The sequence below is a fragment of the Protobothrops mucrosquamatus genome, unplaced genomic scaffold, assembly GCF_001527695.2.
Source record: "Protobothrops mucrosquamatus isolate PMUCROS unplaced genomic scaffold, P.Mucros_1.0 scaffold199, whole genome shotgun sequence".
NCBI lineage: Eukaryota > Metazoa > Chordata > Lepidosauria > Squamata > Viperidae > Protobothrops > Protobothrops mucrosquamatus.
The window spans coordinates 412,216-432,289 of record NW_015386555.1 but is presented as its reverse complement, the minus strand read 5'-3'; the positions used below and the strand labels follow the sequence as shown (position 1 = coordinate 432,289).

The window sequence follows — 20,074 nt, the reverse complement described above, 5'->3', positions numbered from 1 at the left end:
CTTGCATATTGATAATGTAAAAGGCAATGAAAACTGAACATTTGAGTTTAGATATCGAATGCCCAACACTTGACACCAAAATGAAAATATACAGTAGGTTTTAGCTAGAATGATATCCAGCATTATACTGCAGTAACATTTCAGATGCTGTGTTATGCTTTTGCATTTTATCAGTTTCTGTATTCCTTAATTTTCCTTTTATGGACTATTAAAAAAGTAATTGAATTATGTTTATAACAATAATGTTTATAACAATAACAACAGTTTATAACAATAATGGCCAGTTCTTGGCAAGTTCCAACAAAAAATATATATAAGGGGGGGGGAGCAGAAGGGACAGAGGTTTTTAACTACAATGCACTTCGCAATTGCTATATCGTAACTAAAAAGGTGAATCTTGCAGTACTTAAACTTTTTTTTATGTCTAATTGGTAATGGCTGTTTCTTGGTGGGTAGAAAATATACCCTCTGAATGTGTTCAGAAAGAGCTTAGGTCTATGAGCTGTATTCACACTGAGGTTGTAACACTTCGATCAAATCGTAAAGCCATTCCTTGCCTAATTAAAAGAAAAAAAGGAAAGTGCATATTACTGTGCAGAATGCAGTTCCTGTACTTTTATTATGCTATTATGTTTTCTTATGTGTTTTCCTGATCCTACTTTTGCGGCATTTCTTGCAGAAAGTAAGTTTAGGCCATACTGGGGGAATGGAAATGATAATAAAGCTGGCTGGCACACATGTATTTTCTGCTCCCCCACTACAAAGGTGGCCCTATAGAAGAAGGCTGCACTTGTTCCCTGTCTTCCATATTTGATGCCGATTCTAAATGTAATGAATAGCAGAAAAGCAGGTGTGGAATAGCTACATACATACCTCTTTCAAAACAGCTACATGCAGGCTGAAAATCCATGTATCTTAAGGATTATGTACAGTGAAAGTGGAGTACGGAGATTTGTATTGACCCATTTTGATTCCTAGACCAATACCGGTATTTGTCAACCTTAGCCATGTTAAGATGTGTGGACTTCAACTACCAGAATTCCCCAGCCAGCATGTGAAGTCCACACATCTTAATCAACCTAGAATTAGTTCTAGGAGAAATTTCCTAACGGTGAGAGCAATCAACCAATGGAATAGCTTGCCTTCATAAGTTGTGGGTGCTTCTCACTGGAGGCTTTCAAAAAGAAACTGGACAGCCACTTGCCTGAAATGGAATAGTGCAGTGTTTCTCAACCTTGACAATTTTAAGGCATGTGGACTTCAACTTCCAGAATTCCACAGCCAGCATTGCTGGCTGTGGAATTCTGGGAGTTATAGTCCACATGCCTTAAAATTGTCAAGGTTGAGAAACACTGGAGTAGGGTCACCTGCTCGAGCAGGGGATTGGACTAGAACAGGTAGGCAACCTTGGCTCTTTTATGACTTGTGGACTTCAACTCCCAGAATTCCTGAGTCAGCATGGCTGGTTCAGGAATTCTGGGTATTGAAGTCCACAAGTCATAAAAGAGCCAAGGTTGCCGACCCCTAGAAGACCTCCAAGGTCCCTTCCAACTCTGTTATTCTATGCTCTTAGTAAAGCAATCCTTTGGCTGCCCAGAGCATCAGAGAGATTTTATCACTTATCCATCCCGCTTGATTCAGCGGGAAGAACTGCTTCGCAAACGCGCAGCGAGAATAGTGCTTTAGACTCCAATTCCTACACGCGCGTTGGCACAAAGATAAGACTCGTGTGCTTGAAAGGAACAGCACGAAACTTCCTTCCGGCAGAGGCTGTTGCGGACGCAGCGGGGCGGAGCTCCAACGAGAAAGGGGGACTCGCCATCGGGCTCCGCCTCCGGATCGGAGGGGAGTGAAGTAACGTTCCCGATCTTGTTGCGTCCCGTCCCGCCCGAGCTCTCTTCTCTCGGGTCATGGCGGGAAGCCTGCGGCAGTTCGCGTTCGTGGGTACCGCGGTTGCCGTCACCGGTGGGGTCGCCTACGCTCTTTGGCGCAATTACTTATCCTCTCAAGAGCCTCCGGGACCCGAAGATCAGCAGGCTCGGCTCCGGCTCGGTGTGCAAGGAAGAGGCACAGGCCCGCCGGCGGGACAGGTAGGGAACGCGTGGGAATTAACTTCCAAAGCTCCTATTTAGAGTTCCCGTGCATTTAGGCACGGTTCTTGTCCGTAGAAATCGAACGGATAAAACTCTTAATTACTTATAATTTAAAAAAAAAATTGTAAAGCGTTTGCTACTTCTTCCTTTTTCTCATTAAATTGAGTGAAGGAAGAATGGTTCCGAGAACGGTATTTCTGGAAAATGTTCATAATCTCACTATACTGTTCTGGTTGGAAAGAGGAAAGCCGCGGGAACAAAACCAGTTCAACGTCTACTTTCTGGAAAGCGTTGTAAAAGTGTTTTTTTTTCCTTGTTTGTTTTTAAAGAAGATGGCTGTTGGGATTAAAAAATTAGGTGCTGGGTTGAAAGTTGGGGGAGTCAGCATCCTGCAAGTCAAAACATTTTGCTCCTGAGTAAGCACGGGTGGAATCAGACCACACTGTTGATGGGAGTTTATAAAAGAAGAATAATGGAAACAAATCGTGCTTTATCCCACACTTGGAATCTGGCAGTTGATTTTGATTCTAACCGTCACTCGAAGGAAATAACCTCTAGACGTTTTTGTAAAGCATAATTTTGTAAGGTATAATTTGTAAGGATTTTAAGATAGATTTACTTGGGGAACTAGGTTAAATTAGATTAAATTTATTTAAATTAATGTAGAATTTTAATTAATTAAAATTAATTGGGGAGTTAGTTTAAATGTGCCAATATAGCACTACCCTAACAGAAGAATTGGTGTTCAGGGTGTCTGCTAGTTATGTCCAGCATTAGAAGAACAGGTGTTGAAAACTATGGTAAGAAGTTACACCTCAACTCTGGTTTCCCAATGGGAATATTTCTATTGTCCCAAAGGGGTGCTTTTTCAAGAGGCAACTGGACTTTCTTATTTTTCTTTGAAGACGTTTCGCTTCTCATCCAAGAAGCTTCTTCAGCTCTGATGAGTGCTTGGATGAGAAGCAAATCATCTTCAACGAAAAACAAAGTCCAATTGCCTCTTGAAAAAGCACCTTTGGGACAACTATTACCTGGATGACTGAGAATCTCTATAGACATTTAGCTACAGTATATCTTTCTATTACTGCTGGATCCTTATCTGTTTGGAAATTGTTTGGGTTTTGCCTGAGGCATTGGAAACAAAAATAATTCTTCCCTCTCAATGTTCCACCAAGCATGGTCATAGCACATGATGCTCTTTTGTTTGCCAGCTTGATTACAACCTGATTGCATTTGAAGAATTTTTTTTGAATAAGGAGCTATTAAGAAGTTATACATCGACTAGTAGCTTTTCTACTCTAAGAGGTTTACACAAACTTAGCTTTTGGAACAACGTTGAGGGTGAAAAGTGGCCAAGAGTCTAACTCCAGATTTTCTAACCTCCTGGTACTTTTTAATTATCTGAAAGCAGGCATAGATCTTAACCATTGCAGATTTATTTATCTCTTTGAGATCATGAAAGGCTTAGATAAAACCAGTCAGGTAGAATCCTATTAATGCAGAGTGGAAAGAGATAAGAATAGAAACCTTCCAGAGGGTTAGCCCTCCTTTGTTTTATCTTGGTATATTAGCAATTTGAATGCCAGACCAACTCAGTAGTGAGCCATTTGGAATTGTTTCTTTCATTGCTGTTGTGTACCCATATCCTTTTCTTCACTTGGTGATTAATGTTCTTAAGAATATTCAAGTTCTTAAGATCTGTTCCAATGAAATGAAACTCCAGAAGATTAAGCTTAGCAGCTATATTATCATTATCACACATATTGTGTGATTAAAAACATCATATGAACAAGATCTCAGTACTCTTTAAGGTATTTTTTTTAACAACCCTAGAATTTTTGTCCATTTAAAGTCAGAGTGACTTTTTTTTGTTGAGTCTCTTAACTCAACAAATTGTAAGTAAAATTGTATTGTGAGTAAAATTGTATTGTTCTAGCAGACAGACTAATGAGATTTAAGTCCCTTATTGTTATAATAAAAGGTAAAAGAGTCCCTGTGGATTTTATTCCACTAGTTGTTACTGACTATTGGGGCGGTGCTCATCTCCGCTTCAAGGCCATTGAACCAACACTGTCCAAAGACATTTCTGCAGTCATGTGGCCAGCATGATGTCATGGGGCACTGTTACTTTCCCACTGATGTGGTACCTATTTATTGTATCTATTCGTATTTGCATGCTTTCGAATTGCTAATCTTTCTAAACAATTTTATGCAGTTTTATCTGATCTTATTTCACATATGTGCATATGTAAATAAAGGCAGGATAAAACTAATAAAACAATTGTTAACTTTTAAGGAATCTTAATTGACCTACTGTTTGGATGGAAAAAGTACATAGTTATCCTGTCAAAAATAGAAAAATAAGACTAAAAGGACAATTTAAAAGCTGGTAATTGGTGTTTTTTTAAGCATATAATAGCAAAAAATGATCCCAAACATCTGCAAGAATTACTACAATTGAACTGGAATTAGTTCAGTTCTGAATGACTTGTTTTTTATTTATTTCCCATCTTTATTATTCTTATAAATAACTCAAGGTAGCAAACATATCTAATATTTTCCTTTCCTGTTTTCCCCACAACAACAATTACGACAACCCTGTGAGGTGCCTGTATTGATATGTAATTGCTGGTGGATTTGGTAACCATTATGATTTTTTAGGACAGGAAACATTTGACCCGCTGGATTTTTTTTATTATTATACATTTGATTTGTTAAGGCAGCCCAACTCCTAGAAGACTGGATTTGTAGAGCTATTACTCAGAGCATCCTTGGCTATATTGGCTGCCAGGGTTTAGTGACCATTAGACTAGAAGATCACCAGATACCTATCCCAGCTGTAAATGATAATATCAGTAACATTTTCAGAATAATATGCATATTTTGGATAGCTGTTTATAGGCTTGTCTGTAATAATAGTCCCTTTCTATAGTTTTCTAATGTCTAGATTTCTAGGTGAACTTTTCTGCTTTTACTTGTCTGCTGAGAATTCTTAAGTATCAGTCAACCCACCTAGCTACTCCAATTAAGATCAGAAACAGTGAATTATCATTCAACAATTGCTATAACAACATTTGGAAAAATAGCTATTTCAATTTCTAAACACCTTTTGTCACTTGTAACAATTTTATGCTGAATTAGCCAAAATAAATCTACGTAATTAAAACATTTGATAGGTATAGTATTTACATTGAATAATGTAACTATGCTGACATGGAATTTTAACCAATTTATGTCTAGTCAGTATAATATGTATGATTAGTAACTAGTAAGTAAAGTTGACTACGTTGGCTTCCCTCATAACTCCATTATTTTATTTGTTCAAATGTCTACTAAATATTAAAATTAATCACACAGGTTTTACTTTTATCACATCTGTCTTTTCTGATCATTGTTTGGTCTTTTATTCTGTAGGATAAACCATCCAACAAGCAAATCTTGGTTCTAGGCTTAGATGGGGCTGGAAAAACCAGTGTTCTCTATTCACTAGCAACTAACCAAGTAAAGCGCAACACAGTTCCCACCAAAGGTTTCAATGCAGTGTGTATCAACACAGAAGAAACAAAGATGGAATTCCTAGAAAGTAAGCATATCTATCTTATAAGAAGCATTTTTTAAAAAATAAAATCATCTATTTTATGTCTTCCCAATGAAACACTGCTGTAGAAATCTCCCCCTCCATTTCCCTGATAAAATACTGGTGTGTTAAAGTTTTGTTTCCAATAAATATAACTACTTTATGTAAGCCAATACTTATATCTAATAACATTTACCTGTTTTCTTCATTGAGCCAAAATACTAGGAATACTTTAAAGTGTATTATAATAATTATGTTACCTTTATATAATTATTAAAATAAAGACATTCTAAAGAAAGAAAGGAATTATAAAACTCAGCAGATTATAGTTGGGTCTTGGTTCCTACACTTAGGTTTCACTTTTAAAGGGTTAAACTATGGAACGAGAGAAAAAATTTAAAAGAATATGATTTGAGTCAAACAAGATTTTATTTTTATACACACACAACCACACACACAAACATTCAATTTAAAAGCTGCTGTATCATAAGATCCATCCCATCCATTGCTTATTAAATAGAATCATTTTTTATTCTATATAACTTAATTCCAATTGAATGTGTGCGCTTTAACCTTAGTATTTTTCTGCTATATTTTGAATTATGGATGATAACTGTTGGGAAGATTTTTCTATCATGTGCTTCAGCATTTCCGGGAAATGAATTTGAAATGCAGCTGCTTCCTGTTGAAAGTTTTGGTATGTGGATGGGAGTTTTAATTGATAACTGCTGATTGTGTTCCTATATTATTGATTTACAGTTGGGGGCAGTGAGTCTTTAAGAGAGTATTGGAAGATGTATATGCCGAGAATCCTGCTGCTGATCTATGTTGTAGACTCAGCAGATCATGAACGCTTCCCAGTTGCAAAAACACTGCTTCATCAGCTGGTCCATAATAACTCTACATTGCCAGTAATGATTCTAGCCAATAAGCAGGTAAATATAAGCTGTAGAACCCATAGCAGAAATGGTAGCTTTCTGGTGAGTGTGTGTGAAACCTTAATACTATAATAAGAGTGTCATTCAATGATTTCTATAATGGTTCAGTGCAGGAAAAAAAAGAATCAAGTTTCACCTGTGACATGCAGTTGTGGTCATTGATTGTAATCCATTTGTCTTATTAATGGCATCACATTATTATTTATGCTGCATTTTTGTAAGTAAAAATAATGGTTTGGTTAAGACAAAGACCTGTTTTTATTTCTAGCAAAATATGAGCCCAGCTGTTCTCAATCAAAGTCAGCAGCCTAGCTACTATACTCCTCTATATCATGATGTACATGAGTAGTGTATGGTAGCATTGTTTGTTTTGTGACTTCAACTCCGTCTTGATTACTGGTGACTACCTGGTCTAGTCTCTGTAGTTTTCTTGCAAATATTTTTTGAAAATGGTTTGCCCTTTACAGCTTTCCTACAACTGAGAAGAGTGAGTGGCCCAAGCTGACCCAGCTAGCTTTATGCCTAAGGCTGGACTAAAACTCATGGTCTCCCATTTCCTAGCCTGGTGCCTTTATGCACTACACCAAACTGGCTCTCCATATAGGAGTATAGTAATAGTATAGTATAATACAGTACAGTACAGTGGCTTCAAATCCCTGACAAGCTTCCTGACCCATATTTTACAAACTTCCTGTACTTACACATGGCAAAGCATGTGCGATTTCTATCTATAAAACCTAAATACTGACTGTTATTCTCTGGTATAATTACTGTAGTCGGGATTATTTAAATCTGAAAAATCATTGGACTATATCTCAGAGCTAAAGAAGCAATTGTTGAGACAGATGTCACGAGGTGACTACATTTACTAAGATATTTGCCAAAGCCAGCTAACAGTAGCATATTAGGTAATGTTTCTTCTTCAAAACGTTCCAGCTTTCATTTTAAAAGTATCCTAGTTGTCTCCTGGCGGAGTAAACAAACACATTCTAAAATCCTGTAAAATGTATTTTTTTATTATGCAGTTTATCTTCTAATTTAACTTAGATTCTGCTTTTGTTGTCCTCAACTTATAATCATTTATCTAGCGACTATTCAGAGTTATGACCATGCTGAGTTACGTTCGCACTTATGACTGTCACAACATCCCTATGGTTACATGATCAGAATTAGGGCCCTTGGCAAGCGGCAAAGATTTACGATTGTTGCAGCCTCCCAGGGTCATGTGATCACCATTTGTAACTTTTCCCAGATGGCTTCTGATAAGTAAAGTCAATGGGGGAAATGAGATCTGCTTCACTTCATGAACTCAGTGATTCACTCAATGACCGTGGCAAAAAAGGTTGTAAAATCAGGTGTGGTTCACCTAAGGACTGCCTCACTGAGCAAGAGAAGTTCCAGTTAGAGGTCCAAAATATGGTCATAAGTCAGAGACTACCTATGGTCAATAACAGCAACTCTCAAATACCAATAGATCTTCTAATTCAGATGCCCAAGAGAAGGAAGGGTTTGATGTTATTTAAAAACTGATAACAGAAAAAAATGATAGATAAATATCAAAATTATCATCTCAGTAGCTTCCTGTAGTGGTAAAGGGCAGCATAGAAATTTGTGAGGTCTCCCAGTACAAATGCTGAGCAGAAATTACTTACTGTCACTCTGTTGTATTATTGCTGCAGATAGGAAGGGGATCCATCTATCTCCTCATAATCTCTATTATTTTGGTGTGATCTACTTATTCTCTCTTTTAAGATAGTTGCTAATTATTATTATTATTATTATTATTATTATTATTATTATTATTATTAAATTAAATTTATATCCCGCCCTTCTCCTTGTGGACTCAAGGCGGCTGACAATCGATTAAAAATACATAAATAACAATAATAATCAGTAAGTCATGTTATCAAACCAATAACAAAAATAATGAATCTTCAAGCAAGCCACCTATCACGTGCCAAAAGTCTTATGCCATCTTTAGAAGATTAATGTATAAGAATTTTGCTTGAATCTCATTTGGGATTTAGTTTCTCAGCCTCCGGATTGGGGGGGGGGGTGCAGCAAAAAAGGACTGCCTTTTTGCCTTTTGTCTTACAAGTAAGAACTGTGAACTTAGAACCTAAACTGAAAAGATCCAGGCAGATAACCTTTCTTTACCACAAGGCTTGCTAATTGCTTTTATCTTTTCTGACAACAAAAATCTGTACAGGACTAGTTAAGATGCAGGTGTAAGCTAAGTTGTCCCAAAGTTCCATTGTGCACAAAGAAAGGGATTGCATTAAGCACAAGATGGGAAGATGGGATCACTTGCTCCAGACTTCAGAGATAGAACAGATAGAATAGTAATTGAAACAATCTGATACTGTTCAACAGAGGACAAAGTAATATTACAGCATTTTAATCCGTTAGGATATTCAATTACAGAATTTAAAATTGCTATCTTACAGCTATCAAATTTCTCTAGCATCATCCAGCAAGAGATTGTTGAATTCATATCCATATCTCAGAGAATATTAACAAACACAATGGGTTTTTAATCTTGTGTATGTGTATGGACACACACTTTCAATCACTGTTAATTGCTGGTTACTGCCTGAATTAATCCTTGCAGGGGTTTTTTTGCAAATCTTTTAGAACTAGTTTGCTATTACTTCCTTTGTAGGGCTGAGAGAGAAAAGGTGCTACCATAGTCTTCCTGCTTTTTATTCATTCAGGAATAAACCTAATAAATTTGAATATCACCCTGAGAAATATTTCAGTATGTACTGTCTTTTACAAGTTCAGTGGGGGAAAAAAAGCAACGGGGAAGATTCCATTCTGAAAAGATTCCATGTAAAGAACATTATATGGGAAAGTTAAACAGAGTCAGATCTGGTTAAAACTTGGATGAGACACTCTCAAGAAATTGCAAAGCAGCAAGTAGATTGAAAAGAAATAATGGAAGAAGACAACTGTTTCCATATTGCATCTGTATCTAAATAGGAAACAGATAGAATAGCTAAGATTTGGAGCAGCCTTCCTTCAGGTTTGTTAGATTTCTTATGCATCTACCACAGTCCTACAGATCTCCCCCAGTGCATGAACAACAGAGGAATTCTGCTGCTGGGACATGACAGCATGAGTAGCCCAAATGTCATCAGTAAATTTGGTCTTTCTTGAATGCCTATATTTTAATTTAGTTTACTTATATATAGTGTGAAGGACCCATCCCATGAAAAGCTTGTATAATAAAACAATTCTTTGCCCCTAGGAATATTGTTTCTTCACAGTATTACTAGGTGTTTTGACAGATCTGTGAGAGAGATTATTGCAACCCTGCTTTGAAAAAGCCAAACTGAATAGATAAAATACGTTTCTTTCTTTTGTCGGACAGGATCTTGAAGGCGCACATTGTATCACAGACATTCATGACGCTTTGGCTTTATCTGAAATTGGAGACGAAAGGAAGATATTTCTGATTGGTACACATGTGGCAAAGGAAGGCTTAGAGATCTCTTCCGGCTTGAAAGATACCCGGGAACTGATTGCACAGCTGATGTCAGAAACTCTGTGATAATGAGGTGGAATGGAACGTCACAATAGGACATGCAGTAGCAACTATGAATAGCGTCTCTTCAGATCTTGGTGGCACCAAACCCTAGATATAGAATTGCTATGAAAACGGTTTTGAAATGGAAAGAAATGATTTTTTTTTGTTTAGAAGTGCTTTAGAAAAAAGAAGGCCAGTACGCTCCTGAGAGTCCAACATTTCTACATATAATATGTATTTTTCTGAAACCTATTTCTTTTTCTAGAAGGTTGTTCCATGTTTAATCACTCCTTCAATTTAAATGCATATTTCTGTGCCAGCTTTCCTTTTTTTAAAAAAAGTAGCACTTCAGAGGAGGCCAAAGTTGTTAGCCCAGCTAAATACTGATTTTCTCTTATATTCAGGGCATAGAGAAAAGATTATACCATATGAGTATTTTAGGGACTAGAGATTTCATGTTCAAATATCTGTATGGGCTATAAATTATTTTCTTACTTGGGGAAAAATTTAATGGAAAACATATATAGAAGTATACCTATTCCTGATCTTTCCTCGGGACACTCCAAGAAAGAATAGTTATGCAGAACTACTCCACAGTTTTCTTAGTATTATCTCAGTTTTGTTCATTAACAGTATTGCAGAATTCCATCCTGGAATTTAAAAGAATAGGATATAGTATTGATACTTTGGAGCTTTGATGTTCGAGGAGACCTCTGAAAATATCATGATTAGACAAGAAAACAAACTAATGGATTACAGAAAAAATCTACAGCTCTCACTTGAGGCACAAATGACCAAGTTCAAATTATATTTTAAACATAAGATGGACCATTGAGAAGTCTATAATGCTGGGAAATGTTGAAGAAAAAAGAAGAGGATAATTGGCAGCAATGATGAGGGACTTGATTATAGAAGTGATGGTCTAAATGTTAGGGACAGAAAACATCTTAGAGAAAGTCTATGAGATATAAGCATCTTAATCTCCACTAAACTGCATACTCACATTTCACCAGCTTTAATGTGTGTTCAGTTAGCATTTGGTTCTACCAATTTCCTCACTAATGTTTATTTACTGTTTAATCCCTCAAAGTCGTATCTCTCAAATCAAGCATTGAGACCTTCTTCAAAACTGGCTTTTCAATCAAATGACCAAATCGCCAAGGCCAGTATTAATAGTAGATTGTAATGGTAGCATAGGAGCCAATAATGAGGCTCTGCTCCAGCATTTTAACATCCCAGGCTTCTGTCTAATTGGGTTGATTCATTGGAAATCTAAACATAAGAGCATTAATATGGAGAATGAGTGAGAATTGATAGGAGAATGGGTAGAGTGGAGTTTGCTTCAATTGGTAAAATTTGCCTTGAAGGTCTTCAGTAGATCCATTCTGGGTAACAGGGTAAACTCACCTTTTGGGGCTCCAGAGTGAATTCTTTCGTAGAGTACATGCCGACTTCTGAAGATCCAGTCCTTTACTGTTTAAATTTTAGTATTAGCTTCCATCTTGAAAGTAATCACTTATCATTAGTAGACTCCCTTTTTTTGAGTCTACAGAATGAGGACAACTGCCCCTCAATCTTGCCCCCATCTGCTTTGTCCCTCATCTGATAGATATCAGCCAATAAGAGGCTAGTACAGTGTTTCTCAGTGTGATCCTTTCAGGAGTCTGCAAAATCAAAATTATGTGCCAGCTTATGTTGAAAAACAATACACTGTTAAAATACCATCAAATGAAGTGAGGCAGTAACAGCAGCACATGTCCATTTTAATTTTTTTTTTCCCAAATTTTTTTTATTATTTTCATCATAAAACAAACAATCATACAAGTAAACAATAATACTAGTAAAATCCCCCCAACCCCCCCCTCGGACTTCCCAAATCTAATCCCAGGATACTATTCATATATAAGTAAACAAATATTAGTATCTCTAACTCCACAAGATATCTTAATCTATAAAAAAAATAATAATAAAAAAAATAAGCAAAATAGCTAATAACCTAAATTATATTCTACCAATCTATACTTCTTTTGAATATAAACAATCCATCTTCTCCATATTGATAAAAATTGTTCATTCGAATGATTCTTCAGATAAACCGAAATCTTTGCCATTTCAGCAAGGTTCGACACTTTCAATCTCCAGTCTTCCATTGTAGGCAGAATTGGACTCTTCCAGCTTTGGGCTATCAACAAACGAGCAGCAGATAAGCAGTAAAGCATCAAATTTATTTCTTTTGCATCTAGATCTTGGACAATACCTAAAAGAAACAACTGTGGGAGAAAAATAATCCTTTTCTTAAAAATTTGCTGTAAGTTCCACCACAATTGTATCCAAAAAGCCTTAATAACCTTACAAGTCCACCACATATGAAAAAAAGTTGCATCTGGATGTCCACACCTCCAACACTTGGATTCAAAATTCACATAAATACGTGACATAGTTGAGGGATCCAGGTGCCATCTATAAAACATTTTATAAAAATTCTCACGTAGGTTTTGAGCTTGTGTGAACTTCACATTTCTCACCCAGATTAACTCCCAAGTGTCCTTAGGTATTGTTTCTCCTATATTTTGAGCCCATTTAATCATACAATCTTTAACTAATTCAATTTCTGTGTCCAATTCTAGTAATACGTTATATATCCTTTTAATATGTTCTTTAACACCATCTCTTACTTGCTTCAAAAAGTTCCCGTCTTCCATAGCAAAAGTAGTCTTTTTATCAATTCGCCATCTATCTTGAATTTGTCGATACAAAAGCCAAGAAAAGTTTGGATTATTTTGCTTCAAAACTTCTATTGATTTTAAGCACCAGTTACCACCACCACTCTGGTATAACAAATCTTTGTATGTAAGTCCCTCCATCACCACTCCTCTAGTTATGGCTTGAAAAATATGTGATGGTATCACCCAGAGTGGTAGCTTAATATCAAACTTAAAAAAATATTTTTGCCAAACTCTTAGCAGTGCAGTCCTTATTATATGATTTTTAAAAGCTTTATCAATTTTTTTCTGCATAAAAAGATAAGCATGCCACCCAAAATACAAGTCCCATCCTTCAATATTCAAAATCCGTTTGTTGGACAAATTAATCCAGTCTGTCACCCACGTTAATGAACAAGAATCATAATAAAGTGTCAAGTTTGGTACTTTAAGTCCTCCACGTTCTCTACTATCTTGAATAATCTTAAATTTGACTCTCGCCTTTTTGCCTTCCCAAATGAAACGATTCAAGTCTCTTTGCCATTCTTTCAAGTTAAGTTCATTTTTTAAAATAGGTATCATCTGAAATAGAAAAAGAAACCTAGGCAAAATATTCATCTTAATGGCCGCTATACGACCCAGCAGGGAAAGCTGTAATTTTTTCCACGATAATAAGTCTTTTTGTACCATTTTCCACAATCTTTCATAGTTGTTCTGATACAATTTCTCATTGGAGGATGACAAAAAAATTCCCAGATATTTAACTTTATTAACCACTTCAAATCCTGACATTTGCATAAGTTGATCTTTATCTCTAGCAATCATATTCTTAGTAAGAATTTTAGTCTTGTTCACATTAATCTTAAATCCAGCCACTTTTCCGTAGTGATACAGCTCTTGAAGCAAAAATTCCAATGATTCAATTGGCTGAGTCAATGTAAAAACTAGATCATCCGCAAAGGCTTTAAGTTTATACTCTTTAGTAAAAATCTTTAAACCTTTAATCATTGGAGATTCTCTAATTCTAGACAGTAAGATTTCCAAAGACAATACAAATAATAATGGGGAAAGTGGACAACCTTGTCTGGTGCCTTTTTGTATATCTATAAGTTCTGTCAAATCTCCATTAATAATTATTTGAGCACATTGTTTCTGATAAATCGCTTGTATGGCTGTCTTAAATTGATTTCCAAAGTTCATATGATCCAACATTTTATTTAAAAACTGCCAATCCAATTTATCGAAGGCCTTCTCCGCATCTAAAAAAATAAAAGCCGATGGCACTTGATTATTCTTATCCAAATATTCCAGTAGATTTACAATTTGTCTGATATTATTCTTCATATATCTTCCAGATATAAAACCAGTTTGATCATCATGTATGTAACATTGCAATATCTGCATCAATCTGTTAGCCAAGATTTTTGCAAAAATTTTATAATCCACATTCAACAAAGAAATGGGTCTATAATCCTTAAGTTCAAGAACCTCTTTCTCATCTTTCGGTATCAAAGATATAAAAGCTCTTGTCCAAGACTGTGGTATTTGTTCTCCCAGCATAATTCTATTAAATAGTATTTTTAAAGGTTGAATCATTTCAGCTGACAATGATTTGTAATAAATTGCTGTCAAACCATCTGTACCAGGGGCTTTACCAGCTTTCAATTGTTTAATTGCATTTAGAATTTCGTCTGCAGTGATCTCTTCATTCATAAGTTTCTGTTGTTCTGATGTGAGTTTATAGATAGATGAAGATTGTAAATATTTATCAATGTCCTCAATTTTTATGCCCCCTGAAGAGTATAGATGTGAGTAGAATTCTGTAAATGCTTTTTTAATCAATTCTTGTTGATATACCTCGCGACCCTTGACCAAAACTTTAGATATAACTCTAGCTTTTTGTTTCTTGCGTAATTGGTAAGCCAACCATCTCCCTGGTTTATTTGCATTAGCAAATGTGTTATGTTTAATGTATTTCAAGTTGGTGGCCACCTGATCAGCAATTAACATGTTAAATTGATCCTTAAGCATTTTAATAGAAGCCTTCAAGTTAATATCTGTTGGTCGCTGAGATAATAATTTTTCTTTAATCCCAATTTCTTTTTCCAAGTTCAATCTACTCTGTATTTGCTTATACTTATGTGCTTTATTCATAGAAATTAGTAGGCCCCTCAGATAGGCCTTACTAGCATCCCAAACAATATGTATAGGAGTACCTTTATTCAGATTAAGTTGAAAAAACTCTTCCATATTTTCCTTCAAAGTTTTGACCTTGTCCTCATAATTAAACAAATTTTCATTTATTCTCCAAGATTTCTTTTTTTTTGTTGTTGACCAATCTCTAACCATACCATACTATGGTCAGTTAGAGTTCTAGGAAATATTTTGGTTTTATTACAAGCAGTAAGTAGATCAGTTGATGTTAAAACAAAATCAATCCTTGAAAAGGATTCATGTCTGTGGGAGAAAAAAGTAAAATCACGTTCATTCATATGTTGTGATCTCCAAACATCCACCATTTCCAAATCCTCCATCATTGCAAAAAAAGATTTAGGGAGTCTGGAAAGGGCCACATCCCTAGAAGTTGTCTTTTTATCTTTTGAAGTATCAAGTACCCCATTCCAGTCCCCCATAACAATCAAAGAGTTATAATCCATAACCAGTATTTTCTGATGTAATTGTCTATAAAATTGTTTTTGAGATGACAGTTGATTGGGGGCATAAACCCCCACTATTAAGCACTTTCTTCCATTTAAGTTTATTTCCACAAATAAAAATCTTCCTTCTTTGTCAACTTCTTTTAAAGTAGGTGAAAGATGTTTCTTTATATATATTGCAACCCCAGCTTTTTTCTTAAGAGCAGGTGCAGCAAACAGATCTCCAAGCTTAGGGTTTAACAATAATTTTTGATCTTTGGCCACAATATGAGTCTCTTGTAGACATGTAATATCATTATTAAAGTGTCTTAAATAATGAAAAACCTTACGTCTTTTGTGGGGTATATTAAGCCCCCCCACATTCCAAGATGAAATTTTAAGCATCAGCGGATTTCAATCCTATAGCAATACTTGAGGCGTATGTCCATTTTAATTTTTAATACAGTAAATGCTGATGAATGTAACCTGTGCAAATAACAGCTGTTTTGGAATTCTCCATAAATTTTAAAAGTGGAGAAGAATCCTGAAATTTTTTTTTAAGCAACCCAATTTCTTAAATCATAGGTCAACCGTTTGAAACAAATCATTGGTATAATCAAGGATAGTTCTAAATGTTTTGCCATTGTTCAAAAAAGTGACTGATTTACCTCAGAACTGTCAAATCAAACTCCAACCCACTGTTCAAATAAACAGTCCAAACCTTGGTTTGTAAGAATTGTGTTCGAATCAAGGATATACTAACCCAGTTTATAGAAGTGCTCAGTTCGGCAATGATTCTCCCTATCATGAAATATTTCTGGCACAGGTAGTCCTCGACTTACAACAGTTCATTTAGTGACCATTTGAAGTTATAACAGCACTGAAAAAGGGAGACTATATGACCATTTTTCACACATGACTGTTGTAGCATCCCCATGGTCACATGATTTACATTCAGATGCTTGACAACTGATTCATATTTATGACGGTTGTAGTGTCCCAGGGTCATGTGATCCCCTTTTGCGACCTTCTGACAAGCAAGGTGGGGAAGCCAGATTCACTTAACCGTGTTACTAATTAACAAACGCAGTGATTCACTTAACAAATGTGGCAAGAAAAGTCGTAAAATGGGGTAAAACTCACTTAACAAATTTCTCACTTAACAGCATAAATTCTGGGCTCAATTCTGGGTTGTAAATCAAGAACTACCTTGTACTAAAAGAATGGTAAAAAGGTCCTTGGAGAGAAAAAGCAATACTATACATTAATGACATAGAGTTCCAACAGTTCCAACAAATAAGGATGATTGTTCTGGCATCTTATTTCATGCTAAATTGGGCCCCAGTGCTAATGACTTCATATCTTTAGAATCCAGATAAAATATTTTGGTAACTTATTCTATGCACCCTTTGGTGGTAATTCTCTTGGCTCACCATATCTGATCCATACCCAGATTGGTCCCCAGCTTGACAGAAACAGAGATCTAAAACTGATATCTTGGTTTAAAAATGGTACACCCCAGGTAAAAATATAATTACGGTATGCCAGAATGGTTGAAAACAAATCCTTATTGGTGGGTCTCTGTGTTAGCCCTCCTACTTACTGCCATTAATAATTCTTCACCCCAAAGAACTAGTTAATTCTATCACTTATACAAGTAAGGTGATAGGCAAAACTAATTATTGCCCAATTAAATCAATGCCAATAATTAGTAAATTCTATGCTCAATTTTTAACCATAAACGTTTATAGACTGCATGTATTTTAGAGAATATCTTAGATCCTGAACAAGCATGCTTTAGATCAGGATCAGTGGGCAATTCTGCACCATTTAGCTGAAAGGTATTACTAGCTTAATGTTGCTTTCATTTATTTAAGTCCTTGAGAGTATATGAAGAAATGACCTGCAGCATCCATTGATCATCACTTGTCAAATTGATAATTTTGCTACATCAAGATGCAACACAGGTTAGAGGCAATTGTATAATGGCAGTTTAACAATTCTGTCCACAAAGTGGTCAAACAGTGCTGTAAACTTGACCCCTTATTGTTTAACTCCTAAATAAATGATATTGATGTAGCTATTTTTAAACCAGTTCCACCACCCCAACACTTGCTTGGCTTGGCTTTCTAAGAAAGACATGGAAAATGCTGGATACTGGCATTTTATATCAATGGCTGCCTAGTCATAATTGGTGATCAGGAATTATGACGAGAGATTCAGGATAATGGCCAAGTTGCAAAAAACTATTTTTAAAATGTACAGGATAGCAGCAGCAATTACTTCATTCCTCCATCATCCTTTCACATGCTCCTTTTCAGTCATTAGCCAAACACCCTGAATCTCCCCAACATACCGCTTCTTTGCTTATACCTGATACAGGCACCATTTGAAGGGGTGAGAGGGAGATTATTAGGCTGAAGGCAAATAAAGAGTGAAGAAGAGAAATAAGAGGCAGTTAATGTTTCATTAGAGTACCAGTTTTTAGGGCTTGCATGCTGTCTTTATTCTCTGCTAAAAATTCTACCAGATAGACAAGATAAGCATCTCATATCTGAGCTCTGGACCAATGTTACTCAATAGCTACATTTTCTATTAACTACAGTGTTAAAATCTGCTCTTGGCTGACATCAATAAACCGGGATAGTCACCAAATCTATACAGGATTATACAAATCTAACCTTTGATTAACAAAGACATTTCTGGCACTCCTGTTGCTGTGGTTAGGGAAATCACTGCGGTCATTAAGCAAAGACATGACATGGTTGCCATTTGCAACCTTCTGCCTTTTTTTATTGGAAATCAGCAAATAAGGTCTGAGTGCGGGATGCTACAACGGTAGGAATTCCAGGATTAGGGAAAAGTACTAGTGGTTCAGTGGTCTCACATGTTCAAATGGTTGCTAAATGAGTGGTTGTTAAGCAGGAAGCACCTTAAGCATCCATTAGACTGCCAATTATGCCACTTTGTTCCATTTGTAACAAATATAACTTGGTTCCGCAAGCTATAAACTCATGTTGGTGACATTTTAGTTTTGTGAAAATATTAACAACTTTGATTTGATTTTAGGCTTAGCTGGTTGATATATTTTAGATAGCTCATATGGCTTTTATCTCCAATTTTTATATTGTATTATATAATTTTATTTGTCATGCTATCTCATGGCTTTGTACTTCTGTTTGTTACATTGATTGGTCATTTAATAATACTATAAGTCTTAATATAAATTCCTTGAAGAATTCAGAGTGTTTTGAAAAGTTTAAGTACCCCACATAACATTGGAATAGTGTCTTTATTTTTCTTACATTATATGTCTTGTTTTTATTGTGTAATAACTTTACACAATAACTTTACGCTCAGAAAAGCTGCGGCCAAAGCTGTTCATGAAAAGATGAATCTGGCTTTGTACTTAAAAGTTCTCAGCCAATTCAGATGTGATACCAAAAGCCTCCATAAGCACTTTCCTTTGCTGATTTTCACATAACCAGCTGTCACTTTTAAAGCATCAGTCAGAATGACCCAAGAGGTCAAAACCCAATCTTCAAAAATGGGTTGTCATCTTTTAAAATAGAGTGATAATGTTTTAAAATAGTTCCTCCATCCAGTTTTCTGTGTAAGACCACAAGCCTGGATATTTCAGTGTAAAAGTGTGCCCCTATGAATTGGGGGTAAGGACAATTGCTGGGAAAGGTTTCCTGTGAAATGTTAGCAATGGAGGAAGGTGTTGGTAGGTTATGCTCTCATTCACTATGTGACATTTTTCATAACTTGATGGCTTTGCCTGGAGAAGCCTGGTAGCTCCTGTGATCTAATCCCACTCAGTATTGTTGCAATTTTCAGCATAGAGGTACTTTCATCAATGCAATAAAATTCTTTCTCCTTTAAGAAATATTTGGTGGTAGTAGTAGTGCCAGGTTATATTGACATTGGCAAGAAAATGTAACAAATGCTGTTTTTGCTTTTAAAACAAGCTTTAAAAAAGTTTCAATTTTTTTTGTAAGAATAAAAACTGTACCAAACTCTTCTAGAAATGTTTTCTGCTGGAATGTTAAAATTTTCTTTTTTTTTTATTAAACCAGAATATTTTTTCTTTAATTGTGCATGTTACTGACATAAAGGTATTGTACCATGTTTCCTGCAATTATCGCTTATTTTACTAAGACAAATGCATTCTCAAGAAAGTGATAGAAATGTTTGATTTCCTTTTCTTGGTTTTCAGTTTTTTAGAGCAGTGTTTCTCAATCCCAGCAACTTTTAAGTCATGTGAATTTCAACTCCTAGAATTCTCCAGGTTGCATATTGACTGAGGAATTCTGGGAGTTGAAGTCCATATGGCTTAAAGCTGCTGAGGTTTAAAAACACAATCTTAGAGCACTGAAAACAGACGGATAGTTGAATATTCATGTTAGATATAGTAACAAAGGGAAGGAAAGCAATGTGAATAATTGCATGGAATCCTCTTGCAATTAAATCGAAGGCCCAGCCGAAGTGACTGGACTGTTTGCACTGTTGAGAATAATACCTGCAGATCCTACGCGCCCTCCCGCGGCACAGAAAGTAAGTTCAGAGAAAGAGAAACAAATGGAGGGAGCAGTGATT

The 20,074-nt window shown here is 35.8% G+C and overlaps 1 protein-coding gene across 1 annotated transcript; it reads left to right on the top strand.

Moving 5' to 3' along the window:
- Window positions 1-1,853: 1,853 nt before the first annotated feature.
- Window positions 1,854-10,470, top strand: ARL9 (ADP ribosylation factor like GTPase 9). The gene is made up of 4 exons (XM_015813843.1): window positions 1,854-2,090; window positions 5,508-5,676; window positions 6,430-6,605; window positions 9,982-10,470. The coding sequence occupies exons 1-4, from the start codon at window positions 1,911-1,913 to the stop codon at window positions 10,159-10,161; spliced, it is 705 nt and encodes a 234-aa protein (XP_015669329.1). The 5' UTR covers window positions 1,854-1,910; the 3' UTR covers window positions 10,162-10,470.
- The last annotated feature ends 9,604 nt before the right edge of the window (window positions 10,471-20,074 follow it).